Here is a 26,696-nt window from a genome sequence, read left to right on the forward strand (position 1 = left end):
TTAAGAATTTTAAAACCAACCTCTTAAAGGCCATAATGCCTCCAAGAGAAATAAAAACTGTTCTATTTAGAACCCAAATCCCATGCTTCCTTTCTTAATGCTCTATAGACTGCTCACATGTGGATTACAGGAGTAAAACAAGAACAGAATCCTCAACAAGTTAAAGTCAAGCAATAGTCAGTCCCCTCTATTCAACACAAGTACACAATCATACCATCCTCGGAGCTTAAATGCCTCTGGACTATCTGGGTTCACCACGACCGTGCTCGAGGTCAGAACAGAGAGACTTCGGCCACCGAAATCAGAGACTCTGGCTCCTTTGATGGCTACCACAGGTTGTCTAGAACCATCAAATCTTTCAGCCTGTGAAAACACAAAAAACATTAATGGCTAATGTGACAGCTCACCTCAGTTCATAATTCATAGATCATGACTAAACAGGCCCAAACTAGACCAGACTATCTAGCTGTATTTATGAGGTACAGTATCTAAGCTAGGTCATTACGCCTTTGAAAATGGGCTATTAATCATTGTTTACAGGATTTTTGTATCCCCAATTGCCAATCTCAGAGAATGCAGGAAGTCCCCAAACCCTAGTATGTGCACATTTAACTGGAGAAAAATGGTTTGGAAAGGGAGAGTTGCTGCCCTGGATCAGAACAGACTTAACCTGAGGGTGATCTCTCTCTAGACAGTAACATGCTGACAGGAAGACCTGAGTGGTCAGAGAAATGATTGCTTTCAGGAGATGCAAGCTACTTACTTTTTTTTTTTTTTGTCCTCTAGCAAAACTGAGACTGCCTTATCTACTTTAGCTTATGAGAAGCGTAAATCTGGATATATTAAGCAAACATTTTTTCTTTTAATTCCATTTTCTCAGTTTAACTGAAACAAAATTTATTAAGATCGATGTCATCTGGGCACTTTCACAGAGACATCCCCAAAAAGAAGAGAACCCCATACCCTTCAGCAGCTCTGTTTAGAGATTAAGAAGTTTCTAGAACCTAGAGCCCTCAGACAAGGGACAACTCCCAGGAAGTCGTGTTATCATCTCGTTGTGGTGGGTGAACACAAGGGGAGAAGCTGAAAGATTGAGACTAGAGTTGGAAATGGTGTTGGTCACATCCACCATACTCAAAGAGACCATGAACCATTCTTTCACATACTCTTCCTTGGGAGTGGATAACAGAGTGGGGTTTTTTTGTTTTGATTTTTTACTATTGTAAAAAACTTAAATCAAATTTTTTAATTTAAATCAAATACAGGTTTATTCTTAAAAATAAAACCTATTTAAAATTAAATTTAAAACAGATACCCTATGTTATAATCAATTTAAATCATTTAAATTAAATATAAAAAATAATAAGCAGTGCATGTTTGCTGGCAAGTTTTAAAGAAAGTCAAACAATTGAACTGGTGGAAGTCATTGACTTAGCACCAGGAACTAGGTGAACGTGGTGCTGTTGACCGAGGATGAGCCCCAGAGCATCCGGGCTGCGACTCTGGTGACCTTCGGTGCAGAGGTGGAGAGCACTGCTTTCTCTCAAGGGATCTGCAGCCCTCCACTGCCCCAAGGGGTCTTAGTGGCTGGCTTGCCCTCACGGGGAGCCTTTGCCAGTTCCAGGGGCACATGCTGCTGTTTAGGTTTTTGACAACAGTAACCTCTTTTGCAGGTGCGGAGGAAATATCTTCTTCATATCAGTTTGTTCAATTAGTTCAGTTCAATGACTAGTTCATTAAAAGTTAAGAAACCAGTTGTGAGTTGAAAAAGCAGGAAAACTTGCTTTCTTCTTCCAATCTATGAATAAAAATTAAGTGCAAGACGACAAGGGTGTTGGAGCCTTCCCAAAAGTAGGTGGGTGGGTGGGATGGGGCCCCCACCCCCTTCCCATGGAGGTCCTGCCCCCACCTCCCTTCCTGGAGTGGGGGCGAAAGCAGCCACCTGCCCCTGTCCCGGGCAGGTGGAGAGACCCAGGCTCACCGCAGCTGCCTGTGCAACTCTCCTTGACCCGGCTCCGGCCAGGGCCTCGGAGCCACAGCCCGGCCATGATAAGAGGTGCGTGGGCAGCCATGGCCGACCCTCCACCTACCTGTGGTGAGGGGGCCATGCCGAGACCAGACCCCTGCCCATGACCCGCCCCCCTGGGCCCTCCACCCAGGGCAGGTGAAGGGTCCATGGCTCCCCAAGCTGCCCGCCCAGCTCTTACCATGGCGGGGCAGCGGCTCCGAGGTCTCCCACCCGAGCCAGAGCCACATGGGCAGCTGTGGTGAGCTGGAGTGGAGTTGCAAACCCTCCATCTCTACCCTTCCCTGGACTAGGAGGGGAACCGAAGGGATGGTGGGCCGGAAGCTGCTCTAAGCTCCCCTGCACCACAGGCAGATTGAGTATCTGCATGGCTCCCGCAACTGGCCAGGCTCCAAGCTGGTCTGGTCAGGGGGTGGAATCTTGGGGAGAAGATTTTATGTGCACCAATATGGAGGTGACGTGTGACACATTACCTTCATATTGGTGCTCGTATCAAAATTCATGTGGTGGGGGTGGGGCCAAAGAATTCAGAGCAGGGAAGGGGGCTCAGGGCTGGGGCAGAGGGTTGGGGTGCAGGTGGTGAGGGATTTGGTTTTCCAGGATTATGGAGGGGAGAGAGGACTCCCCCCGCAGCAGCGCCTGGGCTGGGAAAGAGGCGCCTCTCCCAGCCGTGGGAGCTCTGGGGCTAGGGCTGCAGGATAGGTGCCCCTCCCCCAGCCCCAGTAGGTCTTGGCCTGGGGAAGGCCGTGCCAGGGCAGGGCCACCCCGGCTGCGCCGGGGTCCAGGCTGCTCCAGGGTCAGGTCAGGATGCCCCAGCTGGGTCCGGGTCGCTCCGGGGTCAGGCTGGGCTGACCTGGCTGGCCCAGTCCACCCTCCTCTGGCCGTGCCTAGGGCAACCCTTCTCCAGCAGGTCCCTGAGTGGGTTCCTTGAGCACCTGCATGGCACTAAATAGGTTGCTGCGCAGCTTATAAGGAAGTTAGGTACCTGTCTTTAATAAGCGGAACAAAGAGCGCCAGGAAATTATAGGCCAGTCAGCCTAATTTCAATACTTGGAAACACATAGAAACAAAATTATTAAAACAATCTGTATCCCTGGAGGACAATACAGTGATAAGAAATTGCCAGTGTGGATTTGTCAAGAACAAATCATGCCAAACTAACCTATTTATCTTCTTTGATAGGATTGCTGGCCTAGTGGATAGGAGGAAGTAGTAGGTGTCATCTTGATTTTAGTAAGGATTTTGACAGTCCTACATGACATTTTCATGAACAAATTAGGGAAATATGGTCTAGATGAAATCACTAAAAGGTGAGTGCATAACTGGTTGAAAGACCATACTCAAAGAGTAAAAACAATGAGGAGTCCTTGTGGCATCTTAGAGACTAAAATTTATTTGGGCTCCACATTGTTTTTACTGATACAGACTAACACGGCTACCCCTCTGAAACCTGTCATCACTCAAAGAGTAGGTATCAATGGTTTGCAGTCAAATTGGGAGGACATATCTACTGAGGTCCTGCAGAAATCTGTCCTGAGTCCGGTACCATTGAATCTTTTCATTCATGACTTGGATAATGGAGTGGAGAGTATGCTTACAAAATTAAAATATGCTTATAAACATTGAGGTCACTTCCAGCTCTACATTTATATGATTCTATAATTCTTCCTTTATTTAATAAATCATTTTTAAATAGAAAACATGTTTTGATAAGCTTTTTTCCTTATGTATCCAGAACATACGATATTTTTAACTAACAAAAAATTTAAATGATGCACATTTTTAATTGAAATTGAATTTCCACCCAACACAGAGCTTTACACAAAGCACAAGTAAAAAAAAAATTCATCTAGTAAAGAAATACATTGTCCACCAACAATAGTTATAACAAAAATATAAGAATCTGAATAAATGTAACAAACTATAGAATTGTGTATTGGTAAAGTGTATCTTCCTGAGTAGCAAAAAGAAGCACAAAATTTAGAGTAGAGGCTATATTTAGTTACAAACTAACATGCTATAATTGTTACCAACCAATGAGAATCAACTTTTTTATGACAATAACTCAAAAGTATAAATGCAAAACATGACTAAGATTGATCATTTAAACGAAGATTTCCTGCTTGCTGATTTAAATCATGATTAAAATTGATGATTTTAAATCAATCCACCCCACCAACCCCAATATTCAGCCATGCAAAAAAATTGCAGTACAAGACAAGGATTGAAGACAGTGAGTGCTAATATTCAAGAGATCCTGGCAGATCACACAGGTCACAGATCTCTGCCTGCAGCAGCAGACTGGCCATTCACTACCCATATTGTGCCCCTCTCCTCCCTCTCAGCTTGCTCATCCTCTCCAGTCTGTGGCAGAAAACAGTTTCAATTCATGTTTATAGCTGTACAAAAGGGCTATTTGCATGGAGTTAACATTTAGCTCTTCTGTGGCACCTTCCATCAGAGAAGCTGTGTGACTTCTGAACATCTAGCCTCAAAGAATCTTGTCAGGTGGATCAGAATCATATCCATTTTACATACAGGAAACTAGGGCACAGATCAACAAGAGTCTACCACATTGCTAGAAAACAACAAAGTGACTTGTTCAAGGCCACATCAGACATTTATGGCAATGTTTAAAATTGAGCTCATGTCCCCCAAATCCCAGTTCAAATATATTCATTAGCTGTTTATTCCTGCTAGCTTTTTGAGGTTGACTCCTCCTCACAACCCTACAAGCACTAGTTTTAGCCAGGGTTCCAAGGACCCTGCCCTACAAATAAACCTTAACCCCGCTGCAACCTTTGGTCATAGAGCTCTTCCTTGATCAAGCAGCAACTCACCTGGAGCTAATGCTGACACTGGCTTCCTGAATCAGAAGCCTGTTTATCTTCAGACCCTGACAGACATGATGCACAGTGTTGCTCAAACTACACCAGTTCAGCCACAGTATACAGTTATTTTGGAGAAAGGCTAACAATGTCAAAACAGAGTAAAGCCAAAATAAAACTTTTGCCCTCAATACTGAGATGCATCCCCTCCCTTAGCCCAGGACTATTACCTGCCTCAGGTGACATACCACACCCAGTCTTCTTTTTATATATCTGAAAACTCAGAACAGGTAACAGGGTACTTACCTCATCTCCCCACAGAGTAGCTGTCACCATCTTCCCAGATTTATCCATCAAATGCACATTCCTCTTGGACACCTCTCTATTACTAGATTTCACTGTAATTTTAGAGATGTCTTCATAGCTCTTACAGATTCCAATTATGTCTGAAAAATAGGCATAATTCAGTCAGAATTACTTGAAGGTCATGGCTGGGGCAGATAAGCAAGGACTTGCATGGGAAGAACTCGCACATAGGTAGCATCAGATTACTTCTAGTCAGATTCTAAATCACTATTAAAATTCTTAAAAGTCTAAAACCTGGGAACCCTGTATATTAAAGTAGAAAGGCTGTTAGAGAAAGAAAAATCCATTACATCTTTGCAATACTATTTTGTTCATGAATTTAGCGTTCATGAAAGTAAGGGACTCACTGTACCAGGTAGATTAAGATTTTGTGCAATCTTCTCTCCTACCACTTTATAAAATGGAATTTATTCTCACCTTGCAGCACCACTTTCTGTTCCAGTATGAAGATCCCTTGAGCAAGGGATTGTAAAGTGGCTATTATGCAGACAAGCATCTGCTAAGAACTATGATGAGGACCCCAAAGTCATTTTCATTTGGCAACTCAAACATGTTTGGGCACTTTAGAAGTGATAAACTCGTGCAACGTGTCCTCTAATCTCTATATTGCTTTGAACTTGGACATCCATCTCTAAAGCTCCTAGCAGCGAGACGAGCAAAAGTAACTACCTCAGGCGTTTCTAGGGGGTACCCACCACTGCAGTACCTGAGTGTCAATGTCTAAAAGAGAATGTATCAATCGCATAGCACTACAGGTTTCTTCATCTGCTCCTCAAGTATTTGGTACAAGACGACTAATTTTAAGCCTCATGGATTCCCATCTTGAGATACAGACTCACCGACAATTGAGTCTTTGCATGTGTTCTCCAAGTCAGAGATGGGCACAAACTCAAACTGAACCGTAGGAAGGTGCTGAGCATCCTCACAGGGTACAACAGAAGTCTCATTATGGAATGTGATCTCATAGTCATTTTTCACAGCTGTGTACTGCTTGTTAGCTGTCTTCAGATGACCTTTGGTGAAGTAATACACCTACAGGAGAAGGAGAAGTGATGAAACATAGGATACACGTGCACTGAAATGCTGCAAATGGCTTACGTTCACATTAAACCCTATATACTCTATGAACACCTCTCTTTGGCTCATATCTGTTTATAAAATAAATGATACTGTACCTTGTTCAATTCAATGAGGGGAAAGAACTTGTCCACTTGATCATTGAAAGCAGTTGCTCTAATTTCACCCTGCAGGAAAGTGCAAAAGCCAGTTAGAACTAAAATTCAGCACACAAAATCTTTCCAATATAAAAGTGGCACCATTTCTACAGATGTGGAATGCTCTGTAGGGGTCGCTCCAGGCACAGAAGAAACAAACACATTTTCCATATGTAGTTAGTTATAACTAGGATGATAAATCCTTTGCTTGACCATCTGATTTCATCTCCATGTTTTAACAACCCCATATAAGAAACTCTCGAAAGAAAGAGATGTAGTGGTGAGTGCAGTATGCCATCATGTTGTAGTAAAGAAGTGTGGCTCTGAACAGATATGCCCAAATCTTGCATTAATTGTGTCATTTTACAGATTAGGCAATACCTCATTTTAGATATAGCATTTAGCTTCACAAATTAGAAGATGACATCACATCTGATCAGTATAGCAATGTGTGTTGTGACAAGCTCTTCCCTGAGTGACAATTAATGGCAGAGCTAGAATTCCACTTGTTAAGATATTTATGCAATAGAAATATTAAAAATTAAAATAAAAACTGTCAGTCAAAATGCTGACAGCATACAGAAGTGAAATAAAAGGCTGATGAAGATGTGTCAAATTATGAACCACACGTTTGGTACTAAAAATAATCTCATACAAACAAGCTGCTGTGTAACAAAATAGTTTAATCAAGAGATTGGGGTAACAAGCCTCAAGAGCAGACTTAGATCAACCAGACTTCACTCCTCAAAACAAACCAGAAATGGAATTTCGCTGTATTACATTTTTATACATTCTGATTTCCCAATTAAAATGAGTTTCTATTTTGAAATGCTCTTTTAAATTCCATGTATTATTATTATAATTCCGTCTTATTCTTTGTATTATGGATGTGAAGTCCTAGCAACAGCAATGGGATTCATCTGCCAATCTAATGGGGAGTGCCACAAACCAGAGATATTTGTCTGTCTGTATAGATACCAGATTCTGATGCCACCACCATTTTTGGCCACATACCACGTGTTAGACTGGGTTAACAAAAGAGTCAAACAACTGTATTTAGGGTCTCATTTTAGATAGCTGTAAAGACTGGGCAAATGAATGTGGGACTGTCAAGTACATTAACACCTCAGAGAATGCAATTTTCTATAACAAATCTGCCAATGATTTCCTTTGTTCTATCTTCTCTCATTTACATAAAGACATCTCAAGAACTCCTCTGCTCCTATCTAGGTACTTCTATGGCTCCCATCACTGTAGTATCTTGGATCCCACCACAGAACTTACACTTTCATCAACCAGCTCTATAGAGAACAGCTTTCCTTCACCACGGGAGTTGCTCCATGTGCGAACCTGGCCTTTTTGGGTAACACGAGCGCAAATGGTCCATCTGGAAACAAGACAGTAAGAATTAGTACTCCAGTGTCCTTTTATAGAACAGAATGGATTCTTACAAATTTCACAGACTTTCAGTTCTTAAGATGTTAATTCAAAACCTAGGATTCTCCACTGTATCTCAGTGATTCTACTTGTCTGTGTAAAGGGTACACTGTCTACACCATTAAAACAGAAATTATAGAGAAGCAACAACATTTAAGAAAACAAAGTCACTTTTGAGGCATATAGCGTGATAAAGTACCAAACAATTCTCCTGGAAGCAACCCTCTAATCCTTCACACTTCTATATTAAGCATTCCCAGTATAGCAATATGCCTGTACTGAAAGGCCATATATTAGAACCTCGCAGGAGTCCAATTTTTGGGTTCAAAAAGTTGATAAAATATGGGGTAAAGTGCATCAGTTTGTATAATTTAACTACTGATGTTCCCAAAATACTTATATCCACATTCTCTTAAAACTGGACATCATTTCTCCTGAAGCCAGGACGAATACGTTTATGGCAGAGCAGATCAATAGGCTACCAAAAGGAAACCTCTGGTAGAACATGTGAATTGATTTTCAGGCAATATACTATAGTAACAGGTCAAGGTCAGCAGAGCCCACAGACTCTGGAACTAATTTTAAAAGGTGATCCAGAGCCTAATCTCGGATTATCAGAGTTCCTAGCACATGGGGTAATCAAAAAATACCTTTAGTACCAAAAGTGTTGAGGTAACTGACACGGTGTCCAAGAGAAATTAAAGATTTTTTGGCAAATTTAAAAGACTGATGTTTCTTCTGAGAAAGTAGAAATTTACTCTCAGCATCATTCCTTCATTTATGCATTATTCTTTGAACCTCGCTGGCAGAGTAACTCACTTGGATTGGTACGGGTTCAGACTGGCAATTGGTACCACTTTGGACTGTGATCCACCAGGGGTGCTCAAGAAGCTAGTACCACCTGCTTTACCAAACTGCTTTGAGGGGCCATGGTACTTAGTAGTAGTGGGGCCTAAAAAAATAAGCATAAATTCAGTTATATAGAACTCAAACAAAATGATCTTGCACTTTTGTTTTCTATGTATAGACAAAGATTAATTTCAAGTGGCAGTGCCAAGCCAGGCACCACTCAATCTGCGACAGAAGTTTTCTCACTAGGCTACAGGAAGATGATGCACATAAGCAAGTAGAAGAAACTGCATGTAGGCATTCATCAGTCTCCAGTCACCAGGGTACCGAGGCACAGAACAGTATGTTTTTAAAGAAGTTATTCACTGTTTTAAAGCACTTCTACTCGAGTCATAAACTGTACCTAGTCTGTCACTGCAAACTGTTTCAGAAGAGAAATGCTTCAGTCTTTTATGACTATTAAACAGTAAATGAACTAAGAATGGCAGCTATGGGCAAGTCTCCAAGGATGTTCAGTTAGAATCATCAGCTAAGTCCACGGACAAACCAGCACCAATAAGATATGGCAAGTTTAGCTACAGTCCTGCATCTCCTTGGAGAACTCAAACACACAGTTACTAAGCCTATTTATGCTCCTATAAATGTAGAACAAACAAATACGCTTAATTAAGGCAAGGGGTAAAGAAAGGCAGGAGTCCTTTTCACTTTTTTCTTAGTAAGCAGGCTTCACAATTCTCGTATCTATTTCAAAATGCTTCTCAAACAGTGCAATTTGGCCAAAAAAGTCTAAGACAGGTCTCAAATCTTACTCATAGCTCAGACTTGGATTGAAATCTTTTTGCCTGAAAAATAAATGTGCAGCTAGACAGACAACTTATATGCCAATTTAAAGCCCTCATCAAAAACTAGTATTTATAGAGGCAGTTTCAATTGAATCTCATCCTTATAACACCTAACCATTCTGCTTCAATGGCTTAGCATGGACACACCCTTTCAATCAGTTTGGAACCAGAATCTGTTTAGTTGTCTAGGGGGCACGATGCAGTTTCAACTAAGGGCATGTCTTCACTAGCACATTGTTAAAGCACTGTAATGGCTGCGCTTCAATGTGCCTGTGTAGTCACGGCACCAGCGCTGGGAGAGCTTTCTCCCAGTAGTAAAAAAACACCTCCACGAGAGGACCAGCTCCCAGCGCTGGTGCAGTCTACACTGCCACTTTACAGCGCTGAAACGTGCAGCACTCAGGGGGCTGTTTTTTCACACCCCTGCATGAGAAAGTTGCAGCGCTATAAAGTGGCAGTGTAGACGAGGCCTAAACCAAAAGCCATCAATCAGGAAGAACGTGTAACATATGCCACTTCCCAGATGAGGTCCAGAATTTTTACCAAGTTTCTTTCACGTGTTTTAGGATGGACTCATCATTCTTCCCTCAGAGAAGAGTTCAAATATTTTAAAGGCAGTAGTCCCTTTTCACTGTGGAAACAGATTCCAAAGATTCTAGGACAGCATTCTCTGGGACAATAAGTGAATGAAGAGTCATTTACTGTTCGTCTGTTGCTATATACTTTTCATTTCCTGGTTTAGAACAACTTCTTGCCCACTCTTTCCTAGGCACTTTGAAGAGGTGCCCTGAAGCTGCCTCCATTCTCTGTTGTTTTAGGATTCTCTAGCTGGGTTGACTTTCCAGTCCTAAACAAATTCAGACTCATAATTCAATTCAGTATTGCGAGCCAACAGTTAGACATGCTGAATGAGAAGTGTCTTACCTACTTCTGAATTTCCATTCTGCTGCTGTGGTTTGCTGTGTGTTGGGCTGGCTGCTGGAGCTGAGGAACGTTGCTGCTGGTGCCCCTGTCCTGTTAATCAGAGGAGAAAAGACTACTTCTAGTGCAATGGACTGGAGATGAGAGTAATTAAAACTGCCTTAGAGTGCCTTTCTGAGATGTAACCTTGTTTTCACAAGAGCCCCATAGCACATAACACCCTCTAACATTCAAGTGTGTTACAAGACAATAGGAAAGCACCCTGAGACTATGTCTACACTATGGGCATTAGAGCAGCACAGTCATGGTGCCATAGATATGCTGCTGTAGTGCAAGTGCGTCCTACAGCAATGGCAGGGTTTTTTCCCATCACTACAGATCCCAAAATCCCAAGCGACGGTAGCTAGGTGGACGGAAGCATTCTTCCCATCGGCTGAGCTGCACTCCACTTGGAGGTTAACATCACCATAGCTATGGTGTTCAGGGGGTGTGAACTTTTTCCCACACCCCTGAGCACCATGGCTATATTGACCTAACTTTTAAATGTAGACCAAGCCTGAGAAATGCCACAGCATATATGGATCTCAACCAGATCTCTCACAGCAACTGCTTTATGGGGGACCCAAGTAATTAAAAACTGCCTTTAGGATGCCTGTCACAGGGGCTGGTCCTCTGTGGAGTCAGGCAGCCAGCCTCCCTATGACAGGCTCCACTGAAAAGAATGAGTCAACCCAGATCTACCTATGGATGGCTAACTGGATAAACAGATGGGCAGCAGTTAATTACCATATATACTCATTCCTTAGCCTATTTGTTTATAAGCTGACCCCCCCGAGATGGTTGGTAAAAACAACAAAATAGCAAAAATATATAACCCTTTCATAAGTTGATCCTGTATTTCAGGGGTTGGCAACCTTTGGTTCCCGGCCCATCAGCGGGTCGGAACGTTTTGTTTATCTGGAGCATTCACAGACATGGAGCCCCTCAGCTCCCAGTGGCTGTGGTTTGTCGTAACCAAAAACATTCGGCTTATAAATGGGTATATAAGGAACACCTGGGCCTCAATTTATGCACCTTAGACAGGAGCCCAGAACCGAGAGGATGCTCCTGGGGAGCTCGACAGGAAAGCTACTCCTGTGGTGTGTTCCTGGAGGGCAGAAGCTCCCAGAGAGAGGAACCAGCCCCAGAACACAAAGAGAACGCTCCAGAGGAGAAAGATTTCAAATCTGTTCAGGCAGGCAGACATGGGAGAAACCCTGAGTTAGCACAGGTAAGACTGCACAGATCTTGGCAGAAGAGAAGCCCTGGGTCTTAAAGCAGGTGGTGGCTTGTTTATATAGCATGTTTGGTGATTGATTAAATAAACTAGACCCCTGGAGGGGCATTGTTCACTGTATGCAAGCGTCAATGAACTTAGGGAAAATTCACTAAGGGAAAATGAGGCAGACACCTACCCATGGTGTCACAATGGGATTTAATCTTGTTTTCACAAGAGCCCCATGGCACAGAATACCCCCTAACATTCAAATGTGTTACAAGACAACAGCAAACCATTCTGAGTAGAGCCATAGCATATGGTGATCTCAACCAGAACTCTTTTCCCAAGCAACCACGTTCCACTACTACTTAGAAAGAATTCAGGGTTGACAATTATTTAAAGGGATACTATTAAAGGATCTCTCAAAACTGGGTGACTGGAAAACAAAATGGCAGATGAAATTTAATATTGATAAATGCAAAGTAATGCACACTGGAAAGCATAATCCCAACTCTACATATAAAATAGGTTGACCCGATAGCAAGTGTGAAAAATCAGGACGGGGGTGGGAGACAATAGGTGCCTATATAAAACAAAGTCCCAAATATCAGGACTGTCCCTAATATAAAATGATGGGGTCGAAATAAGCTGTTACCACACAAGAAAGATCTTGGAGTCATTGCGGATAGTTGTCTGAAAACATCCACTCAATGTGCAGCGGAGGTCAAAAAAGCAAACAGAATACTGGGAATAATTAAGAAAGGGATAGATAATAGGACAGAAAATATCATGTTGCCTCTATAAAAATCCATGGTACACCCATACCTTGAATACTGTGTCCAGATGTGGTTGCCCCATCTCAAAAAAGATATACTGGAATTGGAAAAGGTTCAGAAAAGGGCAACGAAAATGATGAGGGGTATGGAATGGCTTCTGTATGAGGAGAGATCAATAAGACTGGGACTTTTCAGTTTGGAAAAGAGATGGCTAAGGGGAGATTTGATTGAAGTCTATAAAATCATGACTGGTGTAGAGGAAGTAGATAAGGAAGTGTTGTTTACTACTTCTCATAACACAAGAACTAGGGGTCACCAGATGAAATTAACAGGCATCAGGTTTAAAACAAATAAAAGGAAGTATTTCTTCACACAGTGCACAGTCAACCTATGGAACTCCTTTCCAGGGGATGTTGTGAAGGCCAAGACCATAACAGTGTTCGAAAAAGAACTACATCAGTTCATGGAGGATGGGCAGGAATGGTGTCCCTAACCTCTTTTTGCCAGAAGCTGGGAATGAGCGACAGGGGATGGATCACTTGACAATTACCTGTTCTGTTCATTCCCTCTGGGGCACCTGGCACTGGCCACTGTCAGAAGACAGACTACTGGGTTAGATGGACCTTTGGTCTGACCCAGTGTGGCCGTTCTGATGTTCTTAAGCTTTTGACAGCTGTCAGCAGTAGGGCCTGCACCACTGCACAACGTATGAGCTAAAATATAACAATTTAATAAAACTCCTTAAAATGCAGAGAAAAAGGTGCTGTGTGAAGGTAAATTGAGACTATCCACTAATTATAAAGAAATCTATGAGATACACCTTAGTGTCACCATATTTTCTAAATTAAAAAATATGGAGACCCTAAATGAAGGATGATGGGCTCCACATTATAGCAACCACCACAGTCAAGTCTGAATCCATTGCTGACCAACTTGAGCCACAGTGCTGGGATTCACAGGAAGTCAGGTGGATTATCACAGCACCTGATCACCTCAGAGACAGTTGTCAGTATATTGACAATGGCTACTTGGGAGCACCCTAAAAAAGGGACTGACTCTACATTACAGAAAACTAGTCTATGTATGTGTCTTAACAGCAAAATGAAAAAAAAAAAAAAAAAAAAAAGGTGTTCAGTCAATTTAAAACAACAGTGAAAACACAGCAACTTGGCTTTTAACTCAGGTTAGTAGCTTGAAGTTCACCTCCAGACTCCCCAATAGGCTTAACAGTTAGGGTGGGTTAACCATAAAACTAATATTTATCGGTTAACCGTTTAATATTTTACATCCTTAGTCCACACTATGAAAAAAAATGTGAGACTCTCTAATCTGCAGAATGTATCAGTGCACTGGCCTTGCTCCTGAACCTTTAACACTGCTCTGACTATATTCGACCAAATGCCAGCAGCTTTAGTGATCTGACCAGCTGTAAATTCAAATAAGAAACACAAGCGGCAAAAATCCTCCAGTAATTTTAACAATGTAAGAACTGCTCAGTCTGTGTTGATTTCTGTTCCTATTACAAATCACTTTTATGTAAATTTAAAACCTAAGCCAGACTACAGAAAATAATTTCAAAACTTACACATTCAGAATAATCTGCAACTGAAAATGCATTTCAGAAATATTTGAAATGACAAGCTGCCTCTAAGCAACAGTAAAGAATAATGACAACTCTGAAACAGACACCTAGGTAACAAGAAATATACTATTGCATCAGACAAGCAATTGGGAAGAAAATCACACATGCACATAAAACAGTCTGTTCAGTAAATTTTCAGAAGACACTAGTCTAGAGCTACAATTAACCACAACATTTAAAATTGGGATTAACTTCGTGGCTGTCACAAGAACAAGCTCTTGTTGTTTAGTGCATGCATTTCTCCCTCAAAAGTAACAATGGACGTAACAGTGACAGAAAAAGATGGTTCTACACAGCAGCATTAAGTAGGATTTCTGCTCGATTTCTGGTCAGCCTGGCAGTTTACCTGTCAGTGTTATCAGTCCTGCTACTCTACATTCTTTTCCCAGATCAGAAGGTGGAGACAGCAACAATGAAAATGGATTATACTGTTACCTGACAGGTGTCAGAGTGGTAGCCGTGTTAGTCTGTAACAGCAAAAAGAATGAGGAGAGACACCCCCAGTAGAACAAATTTTTCTCCCAAAAAGGTCCAGCCACTTAGCGTCCTTTGACTTGGGAGCAGGTCCTTGTTGGTCCTGTCTTTCCTTGCCGTTCACCGCGTCCACCACAAGCGAGCATGGGGCAGGGTGGGTAAAAAGGTATTCATGATCCCTGGTGGGGACAAAGTATTTTCTTTCTACCCCCTTAGCTGTGGGAGGGATGGAAGCCGGGGTTTGCCAGAGAAACTTGGCATTGTTCTGAATGGTTTTATTCATGGGGGGGTTGGCGATCCTGGAAGGCCCCTCCCTAGAATGTTCAACCTCCTTCAGAACCTCCAGAGGGTCCTCCTCCTCCAGAACCTCCTCAATTTGCAGGTTCATATTGAGGGCCACGCGCCTCAATAGTTCTTGAAGGACCCTAAAGTCCATCAGGGGTGGACCAGACATGAACGTGCCAGCCACAGCCTCATTGGGGAGGATGAAGACGACTCCACTGAAAGGGCCAGTGTGGAGACAGTCTCCTGATCAGGCATGGGTGGTTCCTCTTGGGTGCCTGGGGTAGCCCCTACCACGGGCACTGGCTCCGCAGGTTTGTCCAGGTCCGGAGTGGGGTGGCTGAGGGTCACCTCGGGGGCTGGGCAACTCGGGTGGTGCCCTGGGCCTGGTGATATACCTAGGGGATCCAAAATTGCCACTGGGGCTGCTAGTTGGGTATTGGGGGATCTTGGCCGAGGCTCCCCGAGCTTGACTGGGGAATATCTGAGAACCCTGAAGCTCTCTCCGACCTGCCGGAAGGGGACCCAGATTGCGACGGCCAAGGAGGAGCAGTGCACGAGTGAAGCAAAGGGGGCACCGAGTCACTTGGTATGAGCGGGTCATGCAGGGATCAGTGCCAGGAGGCTGATCGCAACCGCGACCGGTGCCGTGATGAAGAGTGGTGCTGGGCAGTAGAGCGGCACTGTGATGGCGACCAGTGCCACTCTGGAGAGCGGTGCCAGGCCATGGGCCGGTGTCGTGGTGACAGTCGACGCAGGGATCGAACTTCCACACTGTGTCAGTCCAAATGGTGCCACGAGGTCGCCGATCGTGACCTGGATCTCGAGCGGGACCATGATCCAGCAGTCGATAGCGATCTCAAGCAGGAACGGCTTCAAGGATCAGGACTGTGAGACCAGCGCCACGAGTCTAACTTGTGCCGAGAGTCAGACCAGTACCTGTGACGGTGCCAGGACTCAGAAGAGCAGTGGGACTCCAAGCGGCATGGAGATGCTGGTCTGAGGGCTGCCATTCCGAACATCGCTGGTTTACCCTTGGACAGTACCGGGACTCGGGTAGGGGCCGGTGCTGGGGCCAGAGGCACTGGAGTCGTCATTTCGATGAGCCCTCTGGAGGCCTCGAAGGTGTCCGGTGTGGAAGGTAATGTGATCTCTTCCACTTGCACTGTCCCTTGTGCAGGGCTGGGATGAGCAGATCTGGGCCTGGAAGCCCTGTCCTGCTTAGAGGCCTGGTTAGAGTCTTGCTCAGCTGGGACCGGAACAACTGCTTCAGCCCTAACAGAGGGTCCTTCCAAGGCTTGCTTCTTCCCAGCAACCGGGGAATGGGAGAGGTGCCGAGGCGAGCGTGTTTGGGGCCCAGGAGATCACCGGTCCCAAGATGAGGGTGGGATCTTCTGCAGTGCCGAAGACAGTACTGCAGGAGGGGCACTCTGCACCGAAGCGCTCGGGCCCACGTCTTGAGAGGGCCTCAAAGCAGACTCCATGAGGAGTTGCTTGAGTCGAATCTCTCCCTCTTTTCACATCAGGGGCTTGAATGCCTTACAGATTCTACACTCGTCCGCCTCATGGCGCTCCCCCAGACACCCGAGACAGAAATAGTGGGGGTCGCCCACCAGCATGGGCTTGTTGCAAGGCTTGTAGCCCTGGGACAGCATGTCCCAGAGCCCCACAAGGCAGTCGTTGATGGAACTGCCCTCAATTACTAAACTACGCTTAACACTATAGGAAACACTTAACACTAACTAATAACAATTAATCTACAATTAAGATAAGAGAAGCTAGGGATAAGTGGAGCACTTGATGAGACTAGAGACCACTGTTCCAACAACCATCACGGGCAGTAAGAAGGAACTGAAGGGGGGTCAGGCTGGCAAGGTCTTATATAGAACACCATATTGGCGTCACTCCAGGGAGCTCCCCAGCCAGCCCGACAGGATAGCTGCTAGGGAAAAAGCTTCCGACATCCGTGCACGCAGTGCGCGTGCGCACCTAACTGGAATTGATATGAGCAATCACTCGAAGAAGAAAATGCATGTTGCCATACCAACTCCAAGGAGACTAATCAATTAAGGTGGGCTATTATCAGTAGGAAAGAAAAAACTTTTTAGTGATAATCAGGATGGCCCATTTCAAACAGCTGACAAGAAGGTGTGAGTAACAGGAGGGGAAAAATTAGCACGGGAAAATAGTTTTTACTTTGTGTAATGACCCATCCACTCCCAGTCTTTATTCAAGCCTAATTTAATGGTGTCCAATTTGCAAATTAATTCCAATTCTGCAATTTCTTGTTACTACTAGTACTACTGCAGAATTGGAATTAACTTGCAAACCGGACACCATTAAATTAGGCTTGAATAAAGACTGGGAGTGGATGGGTCATTATATACATCTGAAGAAGTAAGGTTTTTTACCCACGAAAGCTTATGCCCAAATAAATCTGTTAGTCTTTAAGGTGCCACCGGACTCCTTGTTTTTGTGGATACAGACTAACATGGCTACCCCCTGATACTTGACATATTTCTTAATGTGGTGCCCAGAACTGGACACAGTACTTTAAAGGCCTCACCATTGCTGAGCAGAGTGGGACAATTACCTCCCATGTCTTACACACAACACTCTTATTAATACATCACAGAATGTTATTAGCACTTTTTCGCAACTGCATCACATTGTTGACTGATTCAATTTGTGATCCACTATGCTCTCAGATCCTTTTCAGCAGTACTACCAGATAGCCAGTTATTCCTCATTTTGTAGTTGTGCATTTAGTTTTTAATTCCTAAGGGCATTGCTACACTTGCAGATGTAGAGTGCTTTGAGTTAAACCTGCCTTCGTAGACCACAGTAGGGAAAGCGCTGTACTCTGTCCACACTGACAGAGCACTGGCATGGCCACATTAGCAGCTCTTGCAACGGCCACAGAAAGCACTGCATTGTGGAAGCTATCCCAGAATGCAAGTGGCTGCAACGTGCTTTTCAAATGGAGTGGGTGGAGTGGAGTATGACAAGGAGTGTGTTGTGTGTATGTGGGGGAAGAGTGGGCTTTTGGGGGACTGAGAGCCTGCCAGCATGCTGTTTTATAAGTTCAGACAGCAGCAGCACACACCCCCTCCTCTCTCTTTCACACACAGCATTCCACAGTAATGGTTGCTTTGGGTATGTCTACACTACAAAATTAGGTTGATTTTATAGAAGTCGATTTTTAGAAATCGATTTTATACAGTTGATTGCGTATGTCCACATTAAGTGCATTAAGTCAGCGGAGTGCGTCCTCACTTCCGTGGCTAGCATCAACTTACAAAGTGGTGCACTGTGGGTAGCTATCCCACAGTTTCTGCAGTCTCCGCCACCCATTGGAATTCTGGGTTAAGCTCCCAATGCCTAATGGGGCAAAAACATTGTCACAGGTGGTTCTGGGTACATGTCATCAGTCGCCCCTCCCTCTGTAAAAGCAATGTCAGACAATCATTTCGCGCCTTTCTTCCATGCAGACACCATACCACGGCAAACATGGAGCACGCTCAGCTCAGCTCATCGTCACCGCTGCTGTTGTGTCCTGGGTGCTGCTGTCAGCAGACAGTGCAGTAGGACTGCTAATCGTTGTGATCCACCGCTTCCGCTGCAACTCTGCTCTCCTGCAGACGCCATACCAAGGCAAGCATGGAGCCCGCTCAGCTCACCGTCACCGCTGCTGTTCTGAGCATTGTAAACACCTTGCGCATTATCCTGGAGTATATGCAGAACCGGGCTAAGAGACACCAGCATGAGGAGGATTTTGATGAGGACACAGACATTCCTGAAAGCACAGGCTGTGGCAACTGGGACATCATGGCGGCAGTGAGGCTGGTTGATAACAGTGGAATGCCAATTCTGGGCCAGGCAAACAATCACAGACTGGTGGGACCGCATAGTATTGCAGGTATGGGATGATTCACAGTGCTGCGAAATTTTTGCACGGATAAGGCCACTTTTCTCACTGAGGTGGAGAACCAGGAGCGCTCTAGCCATGAAGTCACATCACTCTATGTGCCTTGCCAGCATGGACGGGGAGTGAGCTAGTGCGCCCGTAACTCGCAAGTGTAGCCAAGCCCCAAGTGAAGTACTATGCACTTATGTTTACTGAATTTCATCTTGTTGAATTCAGGACAGTTCTCCAATTTGTCGAGGTCTTTTTGAATTCTTATTCTGTCTTCCAAAGTGCTTCCAATCTCTCCCAGGTTGATGTCATCTACAAATTTTATAAGCATGCTCTCCACTCCATTACCAAAGTCATTAATGAAAATATTGACTAGTACTGAACCCAGGACAAACCCCCTGTGGGACCCCACCTGATACTTCTAGTTTGATAGGGGACCACTAGTAACTACTCTCTGTATATGGTCTCTCAGCCTGTTGTGCACCCATCTTATAGCAATTTCATCTAAACCACATTTCCCAACTTTGTTTATGAGAATGGCATGTGGAACTGTCAAAAGCCTTACTAAAATCAAGATATATCATATCTACTCATAGGCCAGTAACCCTATCAAGTAAGAGATTAGGTTAATCTGGCATGCTATGTTCTTGACAAATACATGCTGGCTATTCTTTATAATCCTTTTGTCCTCTAAGTGCTTAATTGATTGTTTAATAATATGTTTCAATATCTTCAGTATCAGCTATCAAAGTTAGGCTGACGGTCTATAATTCCCTTAAGTACTCCTTGTTCCCCTTTTTAAAGAGAGGTAATGTTTGCCTGTCTATAATCCAATGGGACCTGACCTGTCCTCCATGAGTTCACACAGATAATTGCTAATGGTTCCAAGATTGCTTCAGCTAGTTCCCTAAGTATCTCAGGATGAATTTCATCAGGCCCTGATGACTTAAACATATCTAATTTATCGAAATTTTTTTAATCTGTTCTTTCCATATTTTGGTTTACATTTCCTCATCCTTTGCTAATATAAGTCGCATTGAGCATCTGGTCACCATTAACCTTTTTAGTGAAGCGTGAAGCATTAAATACCTAAGCCATCTTGAGGTTTTCTGTTATTACTTCTCCTTCCCCACTAAGTAGAGGCCAACACACTTTTTTTCTTGCTCCTAATATAATTTAAAGATCCTCTTTTTATTGCTCTTTATGTTTCTTGGCAGGTATATCTCAATTTGCGCCTTAGCCTTTCAGATGTTGTCCTTACATGCTTGTGCTAGTCTTTTATACTCCTCCTCAGCAATTTGTCCATGTCTCCACTTTTTGTAAAATTCCTTTCAGATTTTCAGGTCATTAAAGAGCTCCTGATAGAGCCATATTGACACTCTTTCTATTCTTCCTATCTTTCCTTTCTATCAGGATAGTTCACAGTTGTGCCTTTAATATCATCTCCTTGAGAACCTGCCAGCTCTCCTGAACTTCTCCCCTGAGACATTCTTCCCATGGGACCTTACCTGCCAGCTCTCTGAGTTTGTTAAAGTCTGCTTTTCTGATGTCTGTGATGGGTGGACTAGGTCCAGAGGCCCCACCTCACCCCATCCCAGAGAAGAGCAGAGAAGTCCTCTAGGCAGCCTAGAGTGGCTGCAGGGGAAGAAGCCAATCAGAGGGACTAGGAAGGCCATATAAACAGAAGCAACAGAACAAGCAGAGCAGTCAGTTACTTCCTGGAGCTGGAAGAGGGAAGACCAGGTTCCTGGCTGGCTGGAAGAGCAGCAGGACAACACACAGTTCAGTGTGGGCAAGACTGAGCCCTGGGAAGGTTGCCGAAGACTGAGGGAGCTAAGGAGAAGATCCTGGCAGGCTGCAGGGGCCAAGCAAAGACTGAGCCCAGAATCTAGCCAGACCAAGCGAGGGTACCGTGATGGGCCCTGTTGGACTGTTATAGAGGGCAGTGTCTCCAGGGAGGAAGCCTTGGCAGAAGGTAAAGACAGTATACCCAGAAGAGGTTTGTTTGTTCTGTTCCACCTACAGACAGTGTGAGAGGCTCAGCTGGAAGCCTGAGTCACTGAAGACCCGCCAAAGAAACCAATGACTAGAAGGGGGCGCTTGTGAGAACTGGATGCTACCCTGTTACCACAAACTAAGAAACAGTAGGATCACATCTGACCAGAAGGGGCGCTCATGAGAGGTGGGCGCCAACCCTGTTACGAAGTCCATTGTCCTTATTCTGCTGGTCTCGTGCCTGCCTTTCCTTGGACTCATGAAATGATCATTTCATGATCACTTTCACCCATACTGCGTTCCACCTTGAGACTCACTACCAATTCCTCCCTGTTGGCCAGAATCAAGTCTGTTCCCCAGTTTCTTCATTCATTTTCCTTCTGTTTCCTCTTACGTTTTGCTGTATTACTTTTTCAAAAGATGACTGGATAGTAGAAGCTCCCCATCAGTGCCAGGTCTTGTGTTTTGGATATTTCTATTATTTGTTCTAGAAATGCCTCATCTGCCTCCTCTTCCTGATTTGGTGATCTATTGTAGACCCCTACCATGTCGTTACTCTTATATTTTTTTTTACTCCTTTATCTTTACTCAGAGACTTGCAACTGGTCTGGTCTCATTTCCTCAGAACAAGTGTATATATTCTTGAGGTTTAATGCAACACCTCTTCCCTTTTTATCCTGCCTGCCCTTCCTGAACAAGCTATACCCTTAATACCAATATTCCAGTCATGAGACTTCTCAACAAGTCTCTGTGACACCAATTAAGTCATAATTTAGCTCATGGACTAAGACATCCAGTTATTTATGTTTATTCCTCATAGCCCTTACATTTGTGTATAGTCAATTAGCTGTCAAGCAGATTTCCTCACTAATTTCCCTCTTGTTGCTCCTATGACCCTATTGTAAGTTTCCATTTCTTCCCCCACAACAGCTAGCCTTCTGTTAAGGTCATTTCTTTTTACACTTACCTTTGGGCTTTTGTCTCCTGCCCCTTTTAATCTAGTTTAAAGCCCTGTATACCTCTACCCCGATAGAACACGACCCGATATAACACAATTCAGATATAACATGGTAAAGCAGCAGGAGCCCCAGGCCCTTTAAAGCACCACCCAAGCCCCACTGCTTTACCGCATTATATCCGAATTTGTGTGGAGCCCCAGGCCCTTTAAATCCCCGCCAGAGCACCGCTGCCAGAGCTCCAGCGGTGATTTAAAGGGCTCAGGGCTCCCCACAGCAGCTGGAGCACCAGGCCCTTTAAATTACCGCTGAGGAAGCCGGTCCAATATGGCACAGCATACCAGCTCTTGCCAGTACACCGTACCGGACCAAACTCGATATAACGTGGTCTCACCTATAAGGTAGTGAGATTTTTTGGCTTCTGAGGACCACGTTATATTGGAGTAGAGGTATATATTATACATATATTTCCCACCCACCACCCAACTTTCATTAAGAAAGCTGAACTTTTTGATCAATTTTCTAACCACCACCTTAAGGAGAGTGGCTTGGAAAATGTCTGCCTGAAAGCTGACAGTTACAAACAGATAAAAAAGAATCAGAATGGAATCATTCAGGCAATATTATACTTGAGAGCTATATAGAGAGTCTAAGGAGTGACAATCAGCTGGTCTGATACTTCCCCATAACACAGGGAAGCAGGAACTAACCCATTTGGCCTGAGCTTAGATATTATGGCGATAGCCATTGTACAAAACTCTAAGCTACACAGATACAAGTGCCGTTGGAGAACTGGAAATCACAACTCCAGGCACAAGACAATTAAATGAGTGTCCTTATTTTTTCACCAAAAACAGAGTAACCAGCTGAAAACCAGCATGATAGTGAGTCTCAAACACTTCTATTGTCTGTAGGAAGTTTCTTACCTTCATTGTATGGTACTGGATTGCCAATATTTGCACCAACCACATCAGCTGTTTTCAGAACATCTAAATCCATCAATATAATCACTCTCCTACAAACACAAAGCAAGCAACAGTAAAAACTCTTGTCATCTTCCTGGACACTATATAGCCCTAGGCTATAAATGAGTCTTTTGCATACACACAGGCACTGCAATCACTACAGAAGGCAGATTTCCTGGGGAGGCACTGTCAAGAAGAAACACTCCATTATCAACCAGAGATTTAACCAATGCAGGTAAAAGTGGTGTAGATTGAAACAGTACAGCACTTAATCAGGAAGAGTAGATACCTATCTGAATGATGCACATGATGTTGATATGTAGTGATAACATTAACATTATTGTAGGAGCACATAAAATGTGCTACATTCCTTACAACTCTGCCCCAAATGGCATAAAACTAAATATAAGTGAGTGTCAAATAGAAAAGGTGGATTAGGGAGAAAGAGATTGACAGCAAAAGTTAACACAGTTACACATTCATGCATGTACACAATCTTGAAGATTTGTTACCCTACCTTAATTTGCAATAGAAAGTTCGAGTACTTTACCATCTTAATACAAAAACAATCACCACCAGGGCATGTCCTCATTCATACTCACCCACAGCAGGTAATTTTCAGTGACTGAAATCTAACAATTATGCAGTTGGATGCATTTTATCCAGTTATTTCCATTTAATTACTACACAGATACATTAATATCTGCAACTAAGTACATTTGCAGACAGGAACAGCAACTTTTATCTCTGCCGCCCTCAAACAGCCATCATAATTACATGATGTGTCAGGAGAAACACATGCCTCCTCCCTCATGCATCATACACACCACAATGGATACACCTATTAATAATCTCAAAACAACAGCACTTGACCTCATCATTTATGTAAAATGCAGCAGCATCCACTAGTAAGATGCATTTGTGTGCACATATCTAAATATACATAAATACCTTCCATCTTTCAGGCTGTTAACAATGTATCTGTTAACCTGGCAGATACAGTGGGCGGACAAGCGCTCTTGGTCAATTAGAGAATTCAGCTGTGTAGCCAACATGAAAGCTGCAAAAAACAGAAGAAAAACCATAAAATGACCAGCATATGCAGCCCTGAAAAGATTGCCATCATAGCTAACTGCAATCAATCCATTCAGGCCACTGGTTCTGCATGGATCTAAGGACCATCCAGTTAATCATCTCTCACAAACCAGTGCAATCACAAGTGAGAAAGTGTGAATATATCTCTGGAACATAAATCACATATTAACTCTCTGAAGTTTGAGAACAGAATACAAAACCCTTACAATGATATTTTGCCTAGTAGCCCAAGCCACTGAAGTAAAATTTATGCAGCAAATTAGAAAAAGATAGATTAAGATGAGCTGATAAATGGTTCTTGGACCCCACTACTATTAGTATAGTCCACTAATCACTGTTCTGTACGACTAAGCTGTTCTCCATAATTAACATGAATTCTTGGATGCTCTACAACAACTCAGAAAAGCTGGATTTTGTTTGTAAGATTAAAATGCAATTATAGATCCCAGAATCTAAATAAATAAATTCTATATCCCTCCCACATTCCTTTGTAACTTAGTTCAGCAGTAAAAACCGCTCTGTCATTAATTCGGACAATTGAGTGCAGTTATTAGCCATGCACTTGTAAATTCTCATCACTATGCATTACTTACAGGATAGTGTGTTCACCCCATCGCTCATCAGCACACGGTAACGAGGTGGCCCATTTCCTGTGGCAATGGCACGGATGTTCTAGAAGAAAATACTTGAATTCTTAGCCCTTATCTGATTTTACAGGCACACAGAGACAAAGTATGAGATCACACCTACTGGGGAGAGCTTACTTATAAAGCAGAAAGCTAAGATAGGCTTTAATTGCTTGTAATTCTGTCTATCTCAGATGGACTAAAACATGCTTGCTCAGATCATGCCAATGAGCCTTTCAGTGCTCCTTTGCTCACCTTCAAGGCTTCCATCTCTTCATGTCCAAATTGGATTGTAAATTCATCAATGATGTGTGTGTGTGTCAGGTACCTTATCTTTATGGACTTGTAGATCAGTATGTACAATTTTAAGTACACTAAGCTACGGATAATAGGTATAAGACGACACTTGAGAGAATACTCACAATGACTTGGAGGACAGGCCTTAAATTATTCTCTCCCTGCATTATGGCCTGTAAAGGAAGATAGAGGGTTTAATCCTTTTGATTGGAAAACATTTTTAAAGCTTTGTGACTGAGAAGCTTAGCAAACAAATAATTAGACTAATTATAATAAACTGTTCCCAAAATAGGGAATCAAACTTGGTTAGTGTGCCAACAATGTGAACATCCTCAAAATTTCTGTTTGTTGTACAAGTGCATCCTGATACCAGGAAAAGGACAGACCATTTGTTGAGAAGCATTTCACCTCAAAAATCCCTGCACTTTATGAGAAGTGACAGGCTGATTTACCAGTTTATCAATTCTCATACAGTGGCCTGTTGAGCACTTTCAGGCAGCCTATAGAGCTGATGCAAGTAGTTATACTTCCTACAAACTGTAACTTAGCCAAAGACCCTAGAGTTCCCAAAGCCCATCTCTTCCCTTTCCATGTTTCTCTCTTTGTCATGGGTGGGCAAACTTTTTGGCTTGAGGTCTACATCTGGGTATGGAAATTGTATGACGGGTCACAAATGCTCATGAAATTGGAGGTTGGGGTGCAGGAAGGGGTGAGGGCTTCAGCTGATGGATGGGGGTGCAGGAGAGTGCTCTGGGCTTGGACCAAGGGGTTTCGGAGGGTGGGACGGGGATCAGAGCTGGGGCAGGAGTTTGGGGCGTGGGAAGGGATCAGGAGTGCAGGCTCCGGGCGTGCTTACCTCAAGCATTTCCCACAAGCAGCAACATGTTCCCACTCTGGTTCCTCCGCAGAGGTGCGGCTAGGTGGCTCTGTGCGCTGCCCCATACAGAGGCACTGCCCCTGCAGCGCCCATTGGCCGTAGTTCCAGGCCAATGAGAGTTGCAGGGGCAGCACTTGTGGCGGGAGCAGTGTGCAGAGTCCCCTGGCTGCCCCTACGCATAGGAGCCAGAGAGGAGGGCATGCCAGTGCTTCCAGGAGCCATACGGAGCCATGGGGCACACGGAGCAGGGCAACCCCCCAACCCTGCTCCTCACCTGGAGCACCGGAGCGGAGCAAGCCCCAGACCCCACTCCCTGCCAGGAACTTGAGGGCCAGATGTTGCCCCTGGGACGAAGTCTGCCTACCCCTGCTCTGTGTTGTGTATTTCTCCGATGTTCAATTCAAGTGTGATCAAACTGGCAACCACCAGAATAGTAGTAAACACACGCAGTGACTGAACTGCAAACAGTATCCAAGAGATAGGGCAGAGAGCACTATGGGTAATGAGAAAGATTCAGTCCCAATGAGGTCAATTTATTTTTTTGTTATACTTTGTAGGGTTGTTGCTGACTCTCTTCTGCTCATATTAATTGTACATTTAACCAATTGTCAGAGGTATACTGAACATATGACAAGCACTCCCTTCTAACTTTATAAACCTCAAAAATAATAGGAGTGAAATTATGAACAGGCAGCAAGAATAAACAGCTCAGATACAGAAAGGCAGGTTATAACTAATCCACTACTCCACCACTTTAAATAAGAGTTTGTGTTCATAGAAATCCACAGCCAGACAGATACTATCCAGCTATAAGCTCAGGGCTGGAAAGGGAGGTGTGTGAGACAGGGATCACTGAGGAAGTGACCATGAAGTGGAAGAATGTAACAACCCAGGAGTGTAGTGAAGGGGTTCTCAAACTGGGGGTCACAACCCCTCGAGGTCATGAGATTATGACATGGTGGTCTCTACCCCAAACCCTGCTTTGCCTCCAGCATTTATAATAGTGTTTCATATAAAAAAAAGTTGTGTTTAATTTATGAGGCGGGGGCTGCAC

At 43.8% G+C, this 26,696-nt stretch overlaps 1 protein-coding gene across 2 annotated transcripts in view; it reads right to left on the minus strand.

The window, feature by feature from the left end:
* The window catches only part of RPA1 (replication protein A1), a 47,020-nt gene that overhangs the window by 19,608 nt on the left and 716 nt on the right, over nucleotides 1-26,696 (minus strand). For both annotated transcript variants that reach the window (XM_050929469.1, XM_050929468.1), the window contains exons 2-12: nucleotides 24,891-24,938; nucleotides 24,436-24,514; nucleotides 23,699-23,807; nucleotides 22,709-22,797; nucleotides 10,487-10,576; nucleotides 8,691-8,823; nucleotides 7,719-7,821; nucleotides 6,396-6,464; nucleotides 6,060-6,252; nucleotides 5,161-5,300; nucleotides 215-363 (exon numbers count right to left, since the gene is read on the minus strand). In XM_050929469.1, the coding sequence (XP_050785426.1) occupies nucleotides 215-363; nucleotides 5,161-5,300; nucleotides 6,060-6,252; nucleotides 6,396-6,464; nucleotides 7,719-7,821; nucleotides 8,691-8,823; nucleotides 10,487-10,576; nucleotides 22,709-22,797; nucleotides 23,699-23,807; nucleotides 24,436-24,514; nucleotides 24,891-24,938 (1,202 nt within the window). The remainder of the gene's footprint in view (nucleotides 1-214; nucleotides 364-5,160; nucleotides 5,301-6,059; nucleotides 6,253-6,395; nucleotides 6,465-7,718; nucleotides 7,822-8,690; nucleotides 8,824-10,486; nucleotides 10,577-22,708; nucleotides 22,798-23,698; nucleotides 23,808-24,435; nucleotides 24,515-24,890; nucleotides 24,939-26,696) is intronic.

Source organism: Gopherus flavomarginatus, chromosome 19 (genome assembly GCF_025201925.1).
Source record: "Gopherus flavomarginatus isolate rGopFla2 chromosome 19, rGopFla2.mat.asm, whole genome shotgun sequence".
In the NCBI taxonomy this organism is placed as follows: domain Eukaryota; kingdom Metazoa; phylum Chordata; order Testudines; family Testudinidae; genus Gopherus; species Gopherus flavomarginatus.